Source organism: Nannobrachium achirus, assembly GCF_963921795.1.
Source record: "Nannobrachium achirus genome assembly, chromosome: 15".
Lineage (NCBI taxonomy): Eukaryota > Metazoa > Chordata > Actinopteri > Myctophiformes > Myctophidae > Nannobrachium > Nannobrachium achirus.
In genome coordinates this window covers 31,149,798-31,170,116 of record NC_137822.1, presented here as the reverse complement: position 1 = coordinate 31,170,116, position 20,319 = coordinate 31,149,798, and the positions used below count along the sequence as shown (strand labels likewise).

General features: G+C 43.8%; 2 protein-coding genes across 2 annotated transcripts in view; one reads left to right on the top strand and one right to left on the bottom strand.

The window, feature by feature from the left end:
• LOC308299755 (matrix metalloproteinase-17-like) overlaps positions 1-20,319 on the bottom strand; it is a gene marked incomplete at both ends in the record, with an annotated part of 140,729 nt that overhangs the window by 72,237 nt on the left and 48,173 nt on the right. The window contains 2 exons of the mRNA XM_080743544.1: positions 2,222-2,357; positions 4,352-4,484. Coding sequence (XP_080599670.1) covers positions 2,222-2,357; positions 4,352-4,484 — 269 coding nt within the window. The remainder of the gene's footprint in view (positions 1-2,221; positions 2,358-4,351; positions 4,485-20,319) is intronic.
• On the top strand, positions 6,239-8,381 carry LOC308299067 (small ribosomal subunit protein mS39-like; the record flags this gene model as incomplete). Its single annotated transcript, XM_080742792.1, has 2 exons — positions 6,239-6,304; positions 6,516-8,381. The coding sequence occupies 2 exons, from the start codon at positions 6,239-6,241 to the stop codon at positions 8,379-8,381; spliced, it is 1,932 nt and encodes a 643-aa protein (XP_080598918.1).

Sequence of the window (20,319 nt, the reverse complement as noted above, 5' to 3'; positions counted from 1 at the left end):
ATACACCATGCAGCATGCCGAGTGAACCGAAATGAGTGCCACTCTTGAGGGAAAACTAAACTGTGGACGGCAACACCAGAACTATCCGTTTCATTTTACTCATTGTTCCAGGGGAGAGCCGTGATATAAAACAAGGTATTACATCAACTGAACAAAACACACAGGACCAGAAAATGCTATCATCAACCCCACCTCACCTGGGCAAATAAGTAGACTAACCTAGACAGAATATCAACATGTTGCTTCGGGAGTTTTCCGGGACAAACTACACCATATGCCGAGCTCTCTGGTGTTTGAAGTCAACACACATTCCGCAGGAGTTTATCATAAAGTTACAATAAATGCACCATCTGTGTGTTTGGCAGTGTGGGGCTCTAGGGTGAATAAATTGATGTCCTTCCTTTGCAGTTTTGTTAAATATAAAGGTGGCTCCTGCGATCTGAGCAGACAGGCTGTACAGACGGCGGAGCGGGCTGACAGGAGCAAGCTGTTTGACTGGCACCGGTACACAAGTGAGACAGCAACACAGGCGAAAAGAGAGAGGAGAGCAGAGGAGAGGGGAGAGGAGAGGAGAGGGGAGAGAGAGGCTGACAGAGAGGGAGAAATGACAGAAACCAGGACTGACTAATGTCGGTTGCTGCAGCTTGTTAGCCGCCCACTCCACCAAGGTGTTTTATATCCCCAGTGTTGAGGAAGTATACGAGATTTTCACTTTCCATAACGCTGCTATACAAACAACTATTGTTTGTGCATGAGACAATAGATGTGAATGATTTAGAGGCGTGTGTGTGTGTGTGTGTGTGTGTGTGTGTGTGTGTGTGTGTGTGTGTGTGTGTGTGTGTGTGTGTGTGTGTGTGTGTGTGTGTGTACAAAGAAGATAACTATTATAAAGCATAACGATTGGTGTCACCAAGCATCTCTCTCTCGTGCACGCGCGCACGTACAAATCCCTGAGCATCTCTCACTCATTCTCTCTCTCGCTTGCCTGCTCGCACACACGCAACCATTCGCGCGCACAAGCACACACAAGCGGCGCCTTTCCACCAACCACGACTACAGCAGCTCCCATTCCTCACTCCGCTGTCTGCTGTGAAGAGGCTGGAGGTTCAGGCTCATAACGTGTGTAAATCAGCATGGAGACCGAGCATCTGCTTCGCTCCCTCTCTCTCCCCTTTCCTCTTTAACCCTATCCTGAGTGACAGATGCTCCACGCTGCTGGTGCTGACACGGATACATTACGGAATGACTGAGTGACGAGGCCTTTGCTCACCAGGAAACATATGCAGTATTATGCCTTTTGATTTCTATCGCATGTATATATATACTGCATAATTGCTGTACATGGACAACTTCAAAGTGCAGTAGACATATTTCTTTCCCCCTATGCTCCTCTCTATGGTTTTCTAGACTCTATCTTATGTAACCATCAACCCGTTTTCACTCCCAAGGCGTCAGATTTTGTAGGCGTAAGATTTTGTAGGCGTCAGATTTTGTAGTTCAGTAGCCCTGAAATGCCAGGTTTTGACATGATTGGACGCCATAGCGAGATCGCATGTTGACAAAACTATACCTAAACCTAACCCTAATCCTAATGTCACAAAAATATACCTAATCCTAACCCTTTCCTCACAAACTATGCAGAATAATTTGAATACATCTGATGTAAGCAAGCATCCACCTCTCTATGTTTATAGAATGTCTGATGTAAGCATCGACATTTAAAATTTCTATGTGATGCTAGGATTTCCATGTAATACAGATGTGGAATGTTATTATATGCTGTACCTACAGCACATCTATTATTAAACCTGCTATTATTTGTCTTAAATGGTGCATTTCTATAGCGCCTTTATTCAAAGCGTTGCACAATGTGCATTCATTCACCCATTCACATACAGTACATACACATTCACACACCAATGGTGGAGGAAATGCAAGGCACCAACATACTTGTTATTGTTGTAATTATACTGTAGTTGGTGCTTGTATCTCTCTCCCTCCCTCCCTCCCTCTCTCTCTCTCTGCTCTAAGCGACATCAGTCACAACTTAATAACAATTTAATCTAACTGAATGTGAGGTAACCTTCCATGTTTCTTTGGTTCTAAAATCTATATACCGGTAATGTTACCATCCAGCCACCTTTATGTGGTCCTAAAATACAGACGAGGTGCCTATCATACATTTTTTCCATACCGAATTGAACTATTAACCATTCTTTACCTCCAGGAGAGATGTCTCTTAGCCCATTTGTTCTGGGGAGTGGGACTTCGCCTCCTGCGGCCTCTCGTCACCTCAGTCTCGGACACATCGGGCAGGGAACACCTGGGCGTACTCATCAGGCCCAGCGTTGGTTGGTCTGCAAAGGAGCAGAACAGAAACGTGTGACTTGTCTTTTAGCCATGGTCCACACAATATGAACCGAATAACATTAGACCTACATTAAAAAGGTGGAGAAAAGGCTGTTTGGATTTTGCTATGATAAAATGGTAGGTCCTATACTTTTTCAGAGTGGATTTGTATTAGTTTATTTCACTATTTTCTAACTGGGGCAAAGGTGCTGCTCTGCAAAAGATGACCAGAAAGAGAGAGACCGAGTGGCCGCATTCTGTCATAAAAGCACAAACCAGCAGCATACCACGTTTCTAAAAGCAGGACACAACCCAATGTTAAAGCTACTGTATGTTAATCCATGATTTATCTGATTGAATAAAACATTATAACCAATGTATATGGTGATTTATAATATATATAAGCATATCTGCAGCGGTTGGAGGTGGTCTCCCTAGTACTGCTGGATTGAGACATTTAGACCCTGGTGTTGGTTAGGACACCTACTGTACCAGTTGACAATGGCAATAATGGCAGTTAATTGAAGCAGATGGTGCACCTGATTGGACACTTTATCATCTTTATTGTGATTTGGACATGACACGGTGGAGACTCAAATACAATCACTCCACGAGTAAACGCCTGGCGATATTTACAAAGACTAGCCTACAGCCCCTTGGTGTGAAGCAGACAGACGCTTGTTGACGCCCATTTGTGATGTAAATCGCATCACAGGACAAAGCCGCCTACAGGCCAAAATTTGGGGAAATATTTTAAACATTTGGGGATTATGAGAAGTAGAGACACATTTGAAGGTGATAAAGTTGATGTTGGGCAAGGTGCATGCGTTATTGATTTTTGTATTATGTTTTTTAGACAATTGAACAACTGCTGAACGTGGAGTTACAGATGGAAACACACACAAACACACAAACACACAAACACACGGGGCGATTCTAATTAAGGTTGTGGGATGACCACGATCCAGCTCTCAGATCTACAAGCTCACAGCACGCCACCGAGCTTGTAGATCTGCTATTTTTGAAAAGTCGTGAAAATGTGGCAAATCTTTGAATATATGTATTTTTTAAGTGAACATTTGTAACTCAAATTTTGCTTCTGGGGGGTCCCTGGAACTAAATATTTTGAGATGAGGGTCCGTGGCCAAATACATATAATTTTGGGGGTCCTTCACATGAAAAAGTTTGAGCACCACAGACCACTGACATAGAAACATAGGTTTCAAAAAACTAATAGCAGATCTACAAGCTCACAGCGCGGCACTGCTATCAGCTTGTATATCTTTTTTATTTATTTTTTATTTTTTGGGGGCTTTCATGCCTTTATTGACAGTAGAGTAGACTGACAAAATGCATTCCCAGTCTAAATGGGTTAAACCTCTCCCCCTATGAAGAACATGCAGGGCCGGACTAACCATTGGACTAACCTGTGCTTAAGCGCCAGGGCCCGCCGCCTGGAAGGCCCTGTGTAAATCAAATAAAAAATAAAAAATATTTTTTCGCATCGTTATTTCTATGAAGACGTGGTGAGTCACAATGAGTGTTATGCACGCACGCACACACACTATCTCTCTCTCTCATTATGGTTCATGCTCTCTCTCCCTTTCTCTCTCCCCCTCTCTCTCTCTCTGGCCAAGTGGCCAAGTGGCCAAGAGAGGCGATAGCCTACGATTCGATGAATGTGAGAGAGCGCACTTTCTCCCGGGGGGGGGGGGGGGGTTGCGTGCGGTCGGGCGGTCGGGTCGGGCGGCGGCGGCGGCGGGGGGGCCCTTTGATTTGGAGAAGCGCCAGGGCCCGTGGATTCTTAAATCGTCACTGACATGCATGGGGGGCCCAAAGCGAATCCTCGTACGCAGGGACCAGAATTGTGTGCAACAACCCTGGTAAATCAGACACCCTTACCGGTCCTCTTCCGAGTTAAATTAACAGGAGGACTTTACTGTGCACTTTTAATCACATATACAGTATATCTCCCAACCAACCCAAACACACAGTGACATACCTAAGATGCCAGTCTCCTGCAGCCCTCCAAACTTCTGCATGGCTTTGATGGCCTCGGTAAGAGCCTCCTTGGTCTGTAGCTGGCCATTCACTGGGTCAGATGGGGGGAGGTAACCAAACTTGCTCAGCCAATCCTGGAAGGGAAACAGTTGACACACACGAGTGTTAAACGGTCATTCGACTCATTTCAAGGGTTTCGGGTATTCCAAGTGGAATGGAACCTAATGGAAACTCCCAGAGTTACAAAAGCATAAGTTAACCGTTAGGCATGCGTTCAAAAACACAGAGAACGAATGACACCTGCGTTTGAGGATGTTGTCAATAGCTTGAATACATAAACAAGTCCTATTTATGTTTCACATACTTGGCAGATCAATAATCTCACAAAGGTTTGTGCTTAACTTTGCATGAATCCTATTGACTGTGTTTCCTACAGTATGTGCATGTGTGTGTGTGTGTGTGTGTGTGTGTGTGTGTGTGTGTGTGGGTGCCTAGGTGGGTTGTGTTTGCGCGTGTGCAAGCTTGTTTGTACAAATTAGATTGTTTGGCCCTTGAATATTTATGGAAAGAGCAATATTCACCAGGTTGAATTATTTTTGGCTCGATATTTACATTTCTCACTTTTTCCCTTTCTTACTCACTATTGATTTTACAGTATTTTTGTATACTAGTCCAGATCCGGGGATGCACGCACCCAGACTCTGTGCAGTGCAGACCACAAGATCCCATGGCCTGTGGCAAAAATAAACAGCTTACATTTGGAGAAAGTTAAAATTCTACTTGAATCAATTTCAGATTGATATACCAAAGTCCAACACACTGAGGAGACAAATTCATGAGAAAAATAAGTCACTACTGTGGGTTGAAGGTTGATTCTTGTAGACACACTTGATAAGGCGTTTTATAATTAAAGCTAAGCCCTCTGCACATTAATTGACCACACACATACAGTAACACACATATTGGTGTGCCAAGTAAGTCTGTATACATTACAGGCTACATGTAGCCCAGCCTTCTTGGGTTTGCTGCTTGTTAGGCTTTTAAACTTTTTTTTTTAAAATAACTTTGCACCATTGAGCCAGCTGTCTCTCTCTGTCTCTCACACTGCTAGCATTCTCTGTGGTGTGTGTATAACCCTGAGCGCAGGTACATAGCATGCTATTATAAAGAGAAAAGCAAAATTGGAAACACCTGCCGAATCAACACCCTCTGTCTCCAAACAGCAGTGTTAATTGAGTGAGAGTTCACAGAAATTCAACAGCTTACATTTGTGAAAAGTGAAGAATCAGCTTTCTCACTCTCAGCATAATACATCAGTCAATGTCCGTGTGCAATTAAAAATGTATGGGTCAACCCACTAAGGAGAAACATGTACGAATACATTTACACCCACAGCAGAGTGAGAGTTCACAGAGTAATGATCAACCTTCTCACTCCATTCATGTCATGATGGTCATGTTCAGATCGATTGAGGACAGACAAACGAAGGTAGTAGGCGGATTAGCAGGATAATACGATTTGTCTATTCTGTTTTTAGTTCCCTCGTTTTACTCTTCAACTCTCCCCTCCCTCATATCACTGTTGTTTCTTTGTTTATTTCTTTCAACTCCCTTGACATCTGCCACCTCTCTCTCTCTCTCTCTCTCTCTCTCTCTCTTTCTCTCTGTCTCTCTCCATCCTTCTTGATGTGGCCGACCAGCAGACCACATCATCACGCTCATGTCACTATGATTCATCCATAACCTTATAAGGAGTAAGTCCAAATATGGAGTGTGTTGTCTAACCTCAGTGTGTCATCATCAGGCGCAAACAAACCAGTCAGCTCCACATATGGGCACAATAGGGGGCATGCCCATATATGGGCATATTCTGATGTCATCAGCATAAAATGGACTCGGGGGAGAGCAGTGCACAGACAGCCATCACCACCCCACCCGCATGTCTGCCGGCGCAAGTAACAAAACAAAGTTAACTGACTGGTGCAATGGTTTCCAAGAATAATATACAGTATGAAACAGAGTTAACAGCTGGTTGGTGTTGGTTCCAACAAGGCGGCGGCAGGAGGCAGGCATGTAGGAAATTACCTGTACAATAACAGCAGGATTCTGAGAGTAAATAACCTCCAACTGAGGAGCTTTTTTTGGAGTCCTGTCACAAGACAACAGACTGCCACAGCCAAAACAGAGTGCACAGACACTGTTGTCATTCCCAGGAAGAAAACATGGAGCAAGGACGCTGTATTGGAAGCTCTGGCCGCTACTGTCAGCATGGACCATACAGCTTATCCATACCAGTTCCAGGATGACCCCTACCTCTCTCCAAGGACCTCTGCAGAGTCCAAGCTGTATTCTCTCTCTCAGGAGTCTGGCAAAGCTGCGGCCAAATACTTTGTCAACACCAATCCAAAGTTTTTCACCAAAGACTTTGCTGAGCCCCACATACCGTGTCTGATGCCAGACACGGTGTCCCTGCGTCTTGAGGAGGTGAGTGAGGAGGCGTTGAAGGAGAGGATCAGCCTGAGGAAAGTCACAGCCGCCATCGACATGTACGATCAACTACTGCAAGCTGGAACAGTGATCTCCATGGAGACGACCCATGACCTGATGGACCTTGTCTGTCTCTACGGCGACAGAGACCCTGTGCAGGAAGACGGAGGACCTGAGACAGAGGACACGGCTCAGGAGTCCGGGGAGGATGCGAGGAGGAGAAGAGGAGGCGGGCCGCGTCGGGCCTCAGACCTCCTGCCGTGGAAAGATAACAACAACCACGCAGAGAGGATCTTCAAGCTGCTGCCAGAGAGAGACACGGCATGCTACTCTGCTCTGATCAGGGGCATGGTGAAGCACACAGCCTATGTGAAGGCCTTCGACATCTACACAGATATGCTCAACAACAGATTGACGGGCGACGTTCATCTTTTCAACGCACTGATCGCAGCCGCTCCGTTGGCCAGGGAGAAATACAACGAGAGATGGGACCTCGTTACCGAGCTGTTGCACCAGATGAAGGAGCACAAGGTTCAGCCCAACCTGTTGACCTTCAACGCCGTTCTGAAAGCTCTGAGACGCTGTGGCTCTTTAGCCAAAGCCATGAGCCTTCGCACGCTGAGTGAGATGAAGGCACTGGGGATAGCTCCCTGTCTGGCATCCTTTGAACATGTCCTAGCCATCTTCTACAGAGGAGCCACCCCTGCACACGGCAACACCACTGACATACTGCAAGAAGCCATGCTGGAGGTGGCAGGAAAGAGCTTCACGTGCCAGGACCCCGATGACGTCCACTTCTTCTCCAACGCCATGAGAATTTGTCTGGACACTAGAGATGTGGAGCAGGCCTACAGACTGCACAGCCTGCTGGAAGTAGGGGAGAACTGGAGGCTTCTGGGAGATTCCTACCGGCAGAGTCTTTACTACGGTCGTTTCTTCAGCCTGCTGTGCATGATGGAGCACATAGACGTGGTGTTGAAGTGGTACCGACAACTCGTCCCCTCGCGCTTTTACCCGAGCCCTCAGGGCATGAGGGACCTGCTTCAGGCGGTGGATACGGACGTTCGCCTGGACCTTCTGCCGACCATTTGGAAAGACATCAGGGCCCTGGGTCACGACAACAGGTCAGACTTGGTGGAAGAACTGCTGGGTCTGATGGCCAGAGACAAACACAGTCCTGAGGTGCATCAGTCCTTTGCAGCCTGTGCCCTGGACATAAGGAGTGTGTACGAGGGCGAACGAAGCAGACTGGAGTGGACCAACTCTTCTCTGTCCCACGTCACCGTGCTGCTGCTCCGAGCCACCGGGACACCGCAGGCCTGGGAGATGCTGCAGCGCTTCAAGGCTATGAACAGAGTTCCTAGTGAAGACGTGTTGGAGGAGCTTCTGGCAGCGTGCGGTAGCGAGGGCGCCCCCCAGAGGGCAGTGGAGCTGGTGCAGTTCTCCGCTTCCTTGGGTCTCCCGGCGACCCCCACGCTGGCCCAGCGGGCACTGAGAGCTGTGTGTGAGCTAGAGAGAGAGGCGGCAGCAGAGACTATGGACTGAGGAACAACTTTACTTTATTTATAAATAAATACATATAAATATATAAAATATACATATACAGTATATACATATACAATATATACCTGCTCCTCATCTGTTCAGTTCCACCACAGCAGAGCCTACCCTCCTTCCAGATCAGATGGCCAGTCAGACGTGGTTGATTTTAAATGGGTTTTTGATCAGCACTGAAAAGTGAGTGACTTGGATCGATGGTAAAGAACCTCTCCTCCATCCACAGCAGTGGGAGAATTCCATTTGCTAAATGACCTTGCTCTTACAAAGCACTCCAGCCCCTGATATGAGCTTGCCCGACCGTGGCACAGTTGGCCCATTTTGAAGTAAAAAAAGTTTATATAAAAGTTGAATTAACCTGAGTTTCTTCGGGAAGCACAAGGGAGTGTATCAATTTCCTTGACAAATGGGCAGGGGCAGCTAGCGCAGTGTTCAAAGCAAGTTTGTAAATAGGTTGAAAGTTTGCTGGGAAGCAGTACATTGATAGTAGAATAACAATTACCTACTTACAACCCCCCCCCCCCCCCCCACACACACACACACACACACACCAAAGCGCATGAATGCTACTGTAGGTACCTTTCATACCCATATATGGAGATCCCTGATGTCATTATTGCGACCGAAGGTCGCATTTACCCTGAAAAACCTTGTATGCCTATTCATGGGTTGCATTTGTAGTCCTAAACGGCCATGTTGAGGACCAACACAAGTGTTTCTATTTGTCTGATTGGCAGAGAACTGTTGTTCTACGCCTGTGTTGGTCCTCAACATGGCTGGTGTAGGACTACAAATGCAACCCATGAATATATGGGCATGCCCCTTTTGTGCCCATAATAATATGGAGCTGACTGGTGGTTTACAGTACCTCACAAAATATATATCCAATGCTCGCTGCATATTGGAATACCAGTGTGCACAGTGCACATTGCATGGCTGGATGGATGGATACACAAGCCGATGGAAGAGAGATGAGGTTGAAGCTGTGTGTTTAAGAGAAGTGTTTTTCCATAAGCAAAGAGCAGTGGCTACATCTGAGCTGTGTACCTAACCAGGACTGACTCCATTTTCACATTCCATTTGCAAACCATCACTGTTGGTTAAAGTTAGAAGCTAGCATGCCAGTTTTAATTTAATAATATAAAATATCTAATAGCCCTACTGCTTGCGCTATTAAACAAGAGTTAGCACCCACATGGGCACGTGCCTGTTTTGCAGAATGAGTTTGGGTTAAAGCAAGTAAGCCATTGGGTTGCTCTAAATGTCATTTAGTGCATGAAAAAGGGTTTATTATCATGTACGTATGTACACAGCATCTCTAGAGGGCTCAGTGAATTTCCCTACATCTCATTTATACAATATCAACAAGAGGAGGAAATATATATTGGAAGAGAGAGAGGGAGAAAAAATGGCAACCAGGAAACATTGATTTTAGAGCAAGATGTCACCAGGAGTAATGGTAACGAGAGGAAAAGTGAAATTGAAAAAGTGGAAAGATTGCAGTAATGTCATCAAACAGCTGATTCAGAGGTCTGACGACAACAACAACAACATCAGCAATTCATTCTGCTGACAGGGCAAACTAAGGCCAAAACCATTGGAAATCTCGGAAGTGTTAATATGACGGTTCTGGGAGAATCTAAGGTAACAGTCCATAGACCAGAATGGCTGCATATAATGCCAGTTATGTTGACCTCAACAACTGATATTATGTGTAACATCTTACAGATATCGATGAAGGATTCATGTTTGCTCACTGACTTCCATTTATAGAGCAAATAATTTACATACTTTACATACATACTGGAAATGCACTGGTTGACCCACATCCGATAGTACCTGCAGGTTGACCGTGGGTCAGGCGGGTTTGGGTAAATCTTACTAGAAGATATGGTATCAATGGGCAGGTGAAAAATATGACAACGTTTAACTTACTGAAACATTATGTGTGCAGGTGTCGACTTTTGGTTTAGGGTTAATGGTATTGGTGATAACAATGTTGATCGCAAGGCCACAAGCTCATGCCATTAGAAGAGGCTCAGTGTGCTTGCTACTGTAAGCCGTACCCGGTGACACCGGCTATCTCGGTTCATGCCCAGAGTTTTCCATTGTGGGCCAGACGATGAACAAACAAGCTCTGTAGACTCACTGCTATCACCTGAACTTGTGGGAATGATTGCACTCCTTCATAAAAACTAGAAACACTCCATGGAGAAACTGATATTTTATCATCTTTCTTAGACCATTTTGTACATGCAGCTACAGAGATAGGTAGAGGAATGGAGATGGAGTGCACTATGGGGAGAAGAAAATTGGAGGTTGTATGATCAGCCCATCCATTTAAGATCTGTGATTAACGTCACTATGAGGCAGGACTTTCTTCATCTTCTTTAAACACACACCCGCACATCTTGTGCTTCAAAATTACACAATATTTCTCCCAAAGTCGTTTGCTTTCAAATCCAAGAAAGTATGCCAAAATTATTTTTAGTTTTTCAAAACATTAAACAACTTTATAAACAAAACAAAACTTTAGGCAAGGGAACTACTGCCTCTGGAAAAATATAATATTTTTTTAATGAATCCTTTTGACAGATATCTTCCAATAGAAAGGGATAACAGCCAAATACCTGTACCTTCCTATTAAAGAAATACATGTTGTATAGGCCTACTAAGTACTGTATTGTGTGGTAGAAATGCTGACTATAATAAATATATCTTTTGTTAAAATTGTCATACTGTATAATGTGTAGTATAGTGGCCCAATGCTGTAGAATTTAGTATAGTACTAAGCATGCCCATAGGGTTATGCAATGCCAGTTTTAACTGTTGTCAGAGTACCAGTTCCACCTGTCTGTCCGTCTGTGTCTCCCATGGGTCCGAGTTTGAAGTCGAATGGTCAAGTGGTTCCCGCGATAATGTAAAGGACACGTACACTCGTCACTCGCACGCACGCACAACACACATAAGCATTGATTTAACACATTTATAGTAGGATAGTGGCATTGGTGGAAAAAGTACTCAAATGTTTTACTGAAGTAAAAGTATCAATACTGCAATGTAGAAATACTCTGTTACAAGTAGAACTCCTGAATGCATACATGATTTATGTAGTATCTAGTATAGGGGTAAAATGGTGTAGAATGTAATATATATATTAGTGGTAAAATGCAGTAGTACTGTCAGTAGTATAGCAATTTCAACAGTTTCATAATAAGCACCAGGGACATGCAGAGAATGTTAGGGAGGCAACGCTGCGACATGTTGTGAGCTTGGAGGTCGGCTATTTTCGATGCTTGATTTGTACACAGAGAGAGCAATTCTTTCAAACAATAAGACGCTGCATTCAAGTTCAGGAGAGTTTGGACAAGGCAATTCACCCTTTGTCAGCCTTCTGGTTGGTCCCTGACTGACCAACCAGCAGGCTCTATCTGCCTTGTCCCGCCCTGGTTCCGCCTTTTTGGTGTTGAATTTGCTAAAACATAATTTTTGGAGAAATAAAAACATTTAAAAACATGCTGAGTCACTATACTGCCACTGAGCAGCTCCATTTGACTGAAACCAAGTTTGAAATTAGAATTGAACTCACAGAATAACAATACGAAGCAACTGAATTAGAATGGTAGTAGATGGAGTGTCCCACCGAATGTCCCACCAAGACACTGCAACCAATGGGTGTGAAGAGGGACGGGACAATGGGCGGGACTTGACAAAGGGTGAATTCTCTTGAAACTGCCTTCAGGTATGGCATTGAAAAGAGGGCATTTGCATTTCTTTCACCATAGTAAAAACTGCATTCATGGTCTTTTTCATGGTCTTTTTTACGGAAGGATAAATGTCTATGTGTGCACGTGCCTGTACTGTAGTATAGCAATTTCAACAGTTTCATAATGAGCACAAATACATCTGTGTGCACACATCACTGTGTTCTTGTCATGGACAATGGCCATGGACCTTGTACACTCTGGTGAGGACGGCTGGGAGACAGTGTCTGTGCCACCTTAGACAGGCTGAGGAAATCGAAAGTTAAAGTTGTGTCCTCGTGTTAACAAAGGAGTGTGACCTCCGGGTATGACTGCTGAATGCCAATAAGTGTGGTTGTTAGCCAAAACCATTGTAGGCTATTCTAGTATTGTCTATTATCAGTGGTGCAAGGTAGTTCGATGTCCCAACACCGACAGTGAAGGCGGCATGAGGAGTGCATTACAATGTATCATGCCATGAAAGATGTGGGGGATGCAGTGCGTTGTGATAAGGCCTTCAGCTGCTGACTTTGCATGGGGACTTGCGTGTCTCCCAGAGATAGTGTTTCCTTACGGTATTTAAGAAGGTGGAAGTGGTCAACAATGCAATAATCCTCCTAAACCAATTCCCTGAATCCATCTGAAATCACAACAGTAGAGTATGTTATGTCAGCAGTTATACTCAACGTAACACATTCTCACGCTCAAGTCATACTATGTTTATGTTTATTCAACTTTCAGCATGATCACAGATGTTTAAAAAAGACAGGTGCCATTAAAAAACACTGAATTATTTTGCTGATTACAATAAAAATCATGAAATCAAATCAAAAAATGCATTTGCCTATCTAAAAGTCCATATAACCTAAAAACACAAATATAGAATCCATTATCATTTAAGAGTCTGCACATGTATGGGATTGGTGATTTCTTGTATCTCTCAGTTTTGCATGTTGGAGTGTCCAGGTCGTCTCCATTCCTTGTTTGGCGACCAGAGATCTCCTTCCTGAGGGGGGGTAACCAGTTTCTGAAGTTTGACTTAAACAGCTTCCTTGCAAAGTCCAGACACAGTTGGGTGCGCCTCTCTGCTAGGGTGCACAATGTGAGGGTGCGGAGAGCCTCTGTGTATCCTGAGTATCTCTGGCCAAGTATGATTTTGCAAGCCCGTTTCTGAACTCTTTCCAGTCTTTTAGTCTGGTTGGCAGTCAAGGAACTGTGCCATACTGGGACTGCATACTCCAGCACTGGACGCACATAGCCTGTGTAGATCGAAACCAATTCTGTGTCTTGAACTCCAAATTTCTTGAGGCGACATAGGACAAACAGCTGCTGAGGTCAGCATATAGTCCACCTGGCTGTCCCATTTCAAGTCAGCTTGAATGGTAACCCCCAGTACCTTTACTGTGTCACATACCTCTAGTAGGTTTTGGTCAATGGAAAGTGTTGGCAGGGCCGGTTTTTCTCTCATGAAGGTAACATGTACAACTTTACATTGTTTTGGATTGAGTTTCATCTTGTGCTCATTAACCCTATACTATAGTGACGAGTTGGGGCAACATATTATGACCATGTGTCACACGTTTGACACAACTTGGTCACCTGTTGTAAGTGTTTTGACACTCTCGATAGTCCTACCCACACTGTAATGGTTTTCAGTTCTCACTGCTTACTTGTAATAGGTTGACGCACCCACCAAAGACATTTAAAACAAGACAGGTGTGCCGTCAGAAGTGGACTTTAGCCCCGTGAGACGGAGGTTGGATTTCCATACACTAGCCATGCCATTTAGGGCCCTCCGTGCAAGTGCCTTCTTCACTTTTAAGATCTTGCTCAGTTGAATTGATCCATGAGCCCATACCTGAAGTCCTTGACTTCCTTCAAAACAGTGCCTCCTGTTGTTGTCAGAGGTGGATGTTCCGATAGGATGTTATGGGTAATCACCTCAGTTTTCTTGGCATTCAGCCTAAGGCCAATTGGCACACTCTGACTCAAAGTCTAAATTTTTTATTTTTTGCCTGTAATGACAAGGCCAAAATTGGGATGCCGGTGTTAAAACAAATTGTATGACAGAACGTTCACATAATCTATGCTGAATATGTTTAATCTGATTCTCAAGAGTTGTCACCTGACAGTTTGTCTGTTCTTCTCACCTCTCCTCACCAAACCAAACAGAATAAACAAACAGTTATGGCTCTAGCATTCAATGCAACTCACTCAATAAGTCAATTGTGAGAATGGCCTCTCACCATGCAATTATGTCCGAAGGCGTGCTCTGAGAAAGCTGTCATGTTGTGAGAAAGCACTGTTTGATGTATGCCCAAGGACATCACTCTCAGCTGCACGGTAGATTACATTTTGAGGTGCTCCCTATATATATATATATATATATATATATATATATATATATATATATATATATATATATATATATATATATATATATATATATATATATATATATATAGTACGGGGGCAAGAGACCAGTCAAAGTTCACAGTTTGAGCCGTTCCAGACAGCGTTTATTTAGAAAAACAAGGGAGAACAGCAGAAATCAAACTTAAATGTTCATTCACAACATAGGATCGAGTGGGCAACAGTCTTTGGGCCGGGGCGGTGCCAGGAGGCACATGTAGGGGTGTGACTACTCGGATACCTAGGTGAGTCTTTGGTTACTTCAGGCAGGTCACCCGGCCTCCAGGCGGGGCGGTAGGAGCTGCACCAGGTAGGTAATCGGACACTTCGGGAAAGGGGAGTACAGCAGGTAGGTATTGGTACTTTAGCAGGTGGGGCCAGGTGAGTATCCAATCAGGTGAGTAATCGAGTACTTTAGCAGGTAGGGCTAGGTAAGTATCCAATCAGGTGAGTAATCAAGTACTTTAGCAGGTAGGGCCAGGTAAGTATCCAATCAGGTGAGTAATCAAGTACTTTAGCAGGTAGGGCCAGGTAAGTATACAATCAGGTGAGTAATCAAGTACTTTTACTCAGTTCAAGGTTTCTGGAGCCCAGGCAGGCCGTTGCCTTCTCAGCTCATTTAAGGTAAGGGGAGTATTTATACTCAACACAAGTTCTTCCCTTCTTCAGGGGTATTTAAGAGTCCATTCTCATGCCATCATCATCATCATCATTGTCTCAAGTAAGCATGCCAGGCCAGGCTCGAGGGTTGGCACGGGACAGCCCTGCGAATCAAGGAAACTGACATTACTATTCACGCTTTTCAACAATTAACCATGACTGGAAGGAATAGTGGGGCGAAAGGCTCTTACCGCAAAGCTGTGTTCCCACAGCACAGGAGGAGGAGAGGAGAGGAGAACTGAAGCCCAGCAGCCCAGGGAGCCTACTTATATGTTTGGGGTAGGGCACTCACAGGTGCCCACTGATCACACTGACGAGCCCAGTTCATTGGCAGGCACCGCCCTACAGTGACACGGCTCCAGTGTGAGTGTGGCTCCTTCTGGGCGCCTCTGTCTCCTCTCCACTTCTCCCCTGTGTAACACAACTTAATACAAGAGCGGTTAGAGACCGAGACGCCACAATATATATATATATATATATATTTGTACATATAAATGCAAATGAAACTTTGTCTGTGTCTGCGCCTATGCGTGTGTGAGTGCATATCTACTTACTTGCGTACTCTGCGTGCAGTGCACACAGATAGAGTAAGGTCAGAGTTCTGCACAGGAATAGCAAACCATGTCATTTATCTAACTGTCAGACTCACACTGATAGCAATGTAGTGACTGTGTATTAGTTTGTTTGTGTGTGGAAGGTAATGGCAATTTTTTTTACTAGAAATACTCTGTTACGTATAAAGTACTCATTATGAAGAATCCATTACGTTTTCAAATAATTGTAGTGGAGTAAAAGTATACATTATTTGCCCCTGAGATGTAGTGTAGTAGAAGTAAAAGTAATGAAATACTACAAAATTGTATTTAACTCATACAGTGCCCCGGGCCACAAGTGGCCGCTAGAGTGCCAGAAATATCTGTATAGGCCTAGGCTCTAGCTACCGTAGAAGAAGACAGTACTGCCTTGTGTTTTCACTGCAGCCGCTACTATGGGGGACTAGAGGAGGAAGTTGGCTAACACTTAGCCATTCACTGTTTTATTTTTTAGAAGCCCGATCTAAAGCTATTTCAGTCGTAAAGAAAACGTTCTGGTTGGTCACAAATCAGAAATCAGAGAAAACCCTCTCTAAAGATGTGACTTATTATTGGAGTGGGCGGCCCGATGCGGCCGCGTTGCGCGATTACGGCCCGTGGATGGCCGAGTGGGGCCCGGGCCATGGATGGAAATTTAGACCGGGGCTTCGTTGAGGCCTCCGATTAATTAATTTATTTTATTAAATATCCCGGACTAGTCCGGGATAGGCACCCTGGAATACGTAGCGCCGCCGACAGTATAGATTGAGTTTTTTTGGGGGGGCTCTAAACTTTATTTTAAACCATTTTCAATGGAATAAATCGTCGGACCATCTAGCGTCTCTCGTTGGTAAGCGCTGGACGAGCCAGGACCACCCACTTTGGTCCAAGCAGCTCAGGAGTAAGTAAAATAGCAAATAAAATATTGCATTGGATTGAAATAAAGCCGAACTTGTTCGGGATAGGCACGATTAGGGTTAAGCACAGTACTTGATTAAATGTACTTAGTTACTTTACACCTCTGGTGAAAGTGTAACATAATCTCATTCCAAAACCTGTGAGCTACTAAACATATTTAAACACGCAAAGCAAGAGAAAGAAACAGTAATAATATAAAAACAACAGAACTGCGCCCGCTTGTCGGTCAGACCCACACACACAACACCTACAATAACTTAATTACTTTATCCCACTGTTAGTTTTAACCACGCACCTTATGTAATAACATGCATAATGCATGCTTATACCTGACCTGATGCTCTGTGTGTTTCGTTCTTTCTCCATCTCATTCCACCTTGAAACTGCATTGAAGAAGCTTATAAAACAAAGTATTTCATCCACCCCTGCAACCGTGTTCTGGGGAAAACTTTGGCACGATATTATCGGTAGCATGTTGATATCAGCTGATATTTCATTAAAAATGCAATATCGGTATCAAACCGATATCAAAATAATTCATATATTTTTCACTGATATTGACTTATATATTATTTTTTTGCCGATATTGACCGATATTTCACAGATATTTACCGATATTTCACCGACATTGACAAATGAAAAATAAAATAAAATATAATCTGCAATGAGCTCAATATAAATATAATATACAGACTAATAATGTAATATATCAGTATCAGCCGATTTTACCCTGCTCATTATCGAATATATCGATATCGGCCAAAATCTCAATATTGTTATGTGGCAATAAAGGCGAGTCCAGACCAACAGACTCAAACACAGATCCTTCCAGACAGTGCTGTACCAGATCCAAAGACACAATCGACATGCCAAAGAAGTAGGCAGATGTGTTACTACCATACATCTTCTAGGCCTGACTAAGATTACATTCATAGATCACACAATAATCTCAATAATTCGACATTTCATGATGTTAATTAATGGATGCGATTAGAGTTATAAGTGAAGCTAGCGTTAGAACTAGAGATGGCCAAGAAAGAAATTGGTTGCCGGTAAACACTAACGGTTAATGGTGACCGTTAATAAGTCGTTTTAAAATGCGCCAGAACGCCTTGGAGTGATCGAGGACCATCCTCCGCTCCAATTTCACTCTTGCTGGGGCCGCAAACCACATGTCTGTACTGCGCCTCGCTGACAACGCTGAGACACACGTTTGCTGACTGAGAGCAGGGCAGACTTTGTGCTCCGAACCCCCATCCACCCTCCCAAAGATGAAATAGCTTTTCTCCTAAGCATGAAGCAAATATGGATTTCATTGCAAACCCACCACGGATCCATAATGCAATTTGTTACATCGAGACCCGTTCAGTCTGTCCGCGACGCCGTCACCAAGTCTAACATCATCCATGCAACTCTCCGCCATACGTTGACAGAGATGATCTTCGTCAGGAAACAAACAGCGCAAAATTCTCAGATTGGATTTTCCAAAACAAATCCCATCAACCGTCGAATTGAACCCCATTTTAAAGAGAAAAAAGAAGAGCTTAAACACGAGTGTTTTTAATGGGTAAAACAGCGCATTTTTTAACACATTTCCTTAAAGGTTAACGGTTATGTAACCGATAAGGCCTTACGGTCACCGGTTAGGAAAATGTCTCCATTTGGCCATCCCTAGTTAGAAACCAAGTTAGTAACTCCTGCTATGTTTATTTATATTAAATCAGAACTGAGAAACATTATAGCTCCTATGGAAATTAATATCTTAATTTGTTTTTTCTCTAAGACTATTTACAAGGCTATAACAAGTAGTGCTCTGCAAACCTCTGGTGTGCTTGGGTAATATCACTCCAGCATACTGTGCCTGGGAGTGGAATGATTACAATTACAGTTTAGTCACTTAGCCCCTCCTATCCAAAACGACTTACAAAGTGCAAGGTCAGAGGAAGTGCCATGAACCCCTTGTCAAACAACCAGGGCGAGCTGAATTGATGCCACTGCAGTATGCCGTTAGTGACTTCATGCCAGCATTTCATTCATGAAATGCCCAATAGATCAGGGGTTCTCAAACCGTTTCATGTCAAGGACAAGGACCCTCAAACTGATATTTATTCGTCCACCGACTCCCATGAAAATGTGTTGTGCCAGGGACCCCCAGAAGTAAAAGTATGTTAAACATTTTCACTTTCACTCACATGATAAACTTGCCAGACAAATAGTTCACACTATTAACTTTAATACACCACTACCATGTTTGGTTGACTGGACTGACTCACTGGAGTTCATGCTGTTCACTCCAATCCTGCACCGGATAAAATTGTATAAAAATTGTGTATAAATGTATAAAATTGTGTTGCAGATTAAACGTTTTCATAGGTCGCTTCATAAACTTGTTTGACAACACTATCATCAGTGTTAAATTAATGCTTTTTTGTTTGTTTGTCATTATCTTTTCTATTAATATGTTGTATTCATGTTAATGTGTACTATTTTCAGATAGTTAACCTTTTAAACTAGAGACTTTTGGTTCTGTGCTTGATCTGCTCTTTTTTCCCTCTACACTAACTCTTCAAAAATAGCAGATTTTCGGCTAACGTTCTCCATCACACAAAGATTTGTCAGACCCCCTGTAGTCACTCTGAGGAGCCCTATGGGTCCTGACCCCCTTTTGAAGACCCCTGATGTATATTAGCGTTGTGAGATGCCACAGATTACTAATGATACCTGTCCCCTAATTGTTAGCATGCAGAAGAGATGCACCGGGGATCTCAGGACAGAAATAAAGCACAGCAGACAGAATGAGGGCAGCAGAGAGAAAGGGGGAGATAGATTGGTTAGCGGCTAGGAGGGGATGATTAGGTCATACACACAACACATCAATATTCACAGGTGAGACAGCAGCATAAACCGCTGTGAACCGATCGATAGCATGACATGTCATGCACATTAGCATTCTGCACCGGTAAAGGAGCCATGTGAAGCCAGAGCTACGTAGAGATGGAACAGACGATTGAAACGATTTCTGACACTTGTCTCTGTGACCTTACCACCACAATGAAACACTAGTCTAACAACTTGCAGAAAAATACACTGACAATGTTTAACGTTGAAGCTTGTCAGTATGCACGCACATTGCTTTTACCTTGGCCTATACTGTAGGCTACAGTATGAAAGGAAAGCTAAGATAGAAGCTCAGAGAGAATAGGAGAGAGCTGAAGCCAGTGGGAGACCGTGGGACTCGCTTACAAAGACCTGTGTTTTAGTTCCCTTTGATGCTCTAACACTATTGGCTGTTCATTGATCCAAGACCGGCTCCTCTGGGCCTTGCGTGTTTTGGGGGGAGTGAAGCAAGATGCTATATAAATGCACCATTTACCATGTACTCACAGTCAAATCCAGAGTTTTATTTAACACTTGGGGCCTCTAATATGACTATAGGAGAGTGGTAAACTGGCATACTTGACCAGCAGTGTTTTGTCTGAGTTTCATGGAGGCACCAACACAATATTCCATAAGCAGCAAGAACCCCCTGTAAAGTCATCGTAATCCATCACTATGATTGTGCCATTTATTATTTTCCATTATTTAGGAGAGTCGAGGAGTGACAAAGGTCTGCTCGGGAAT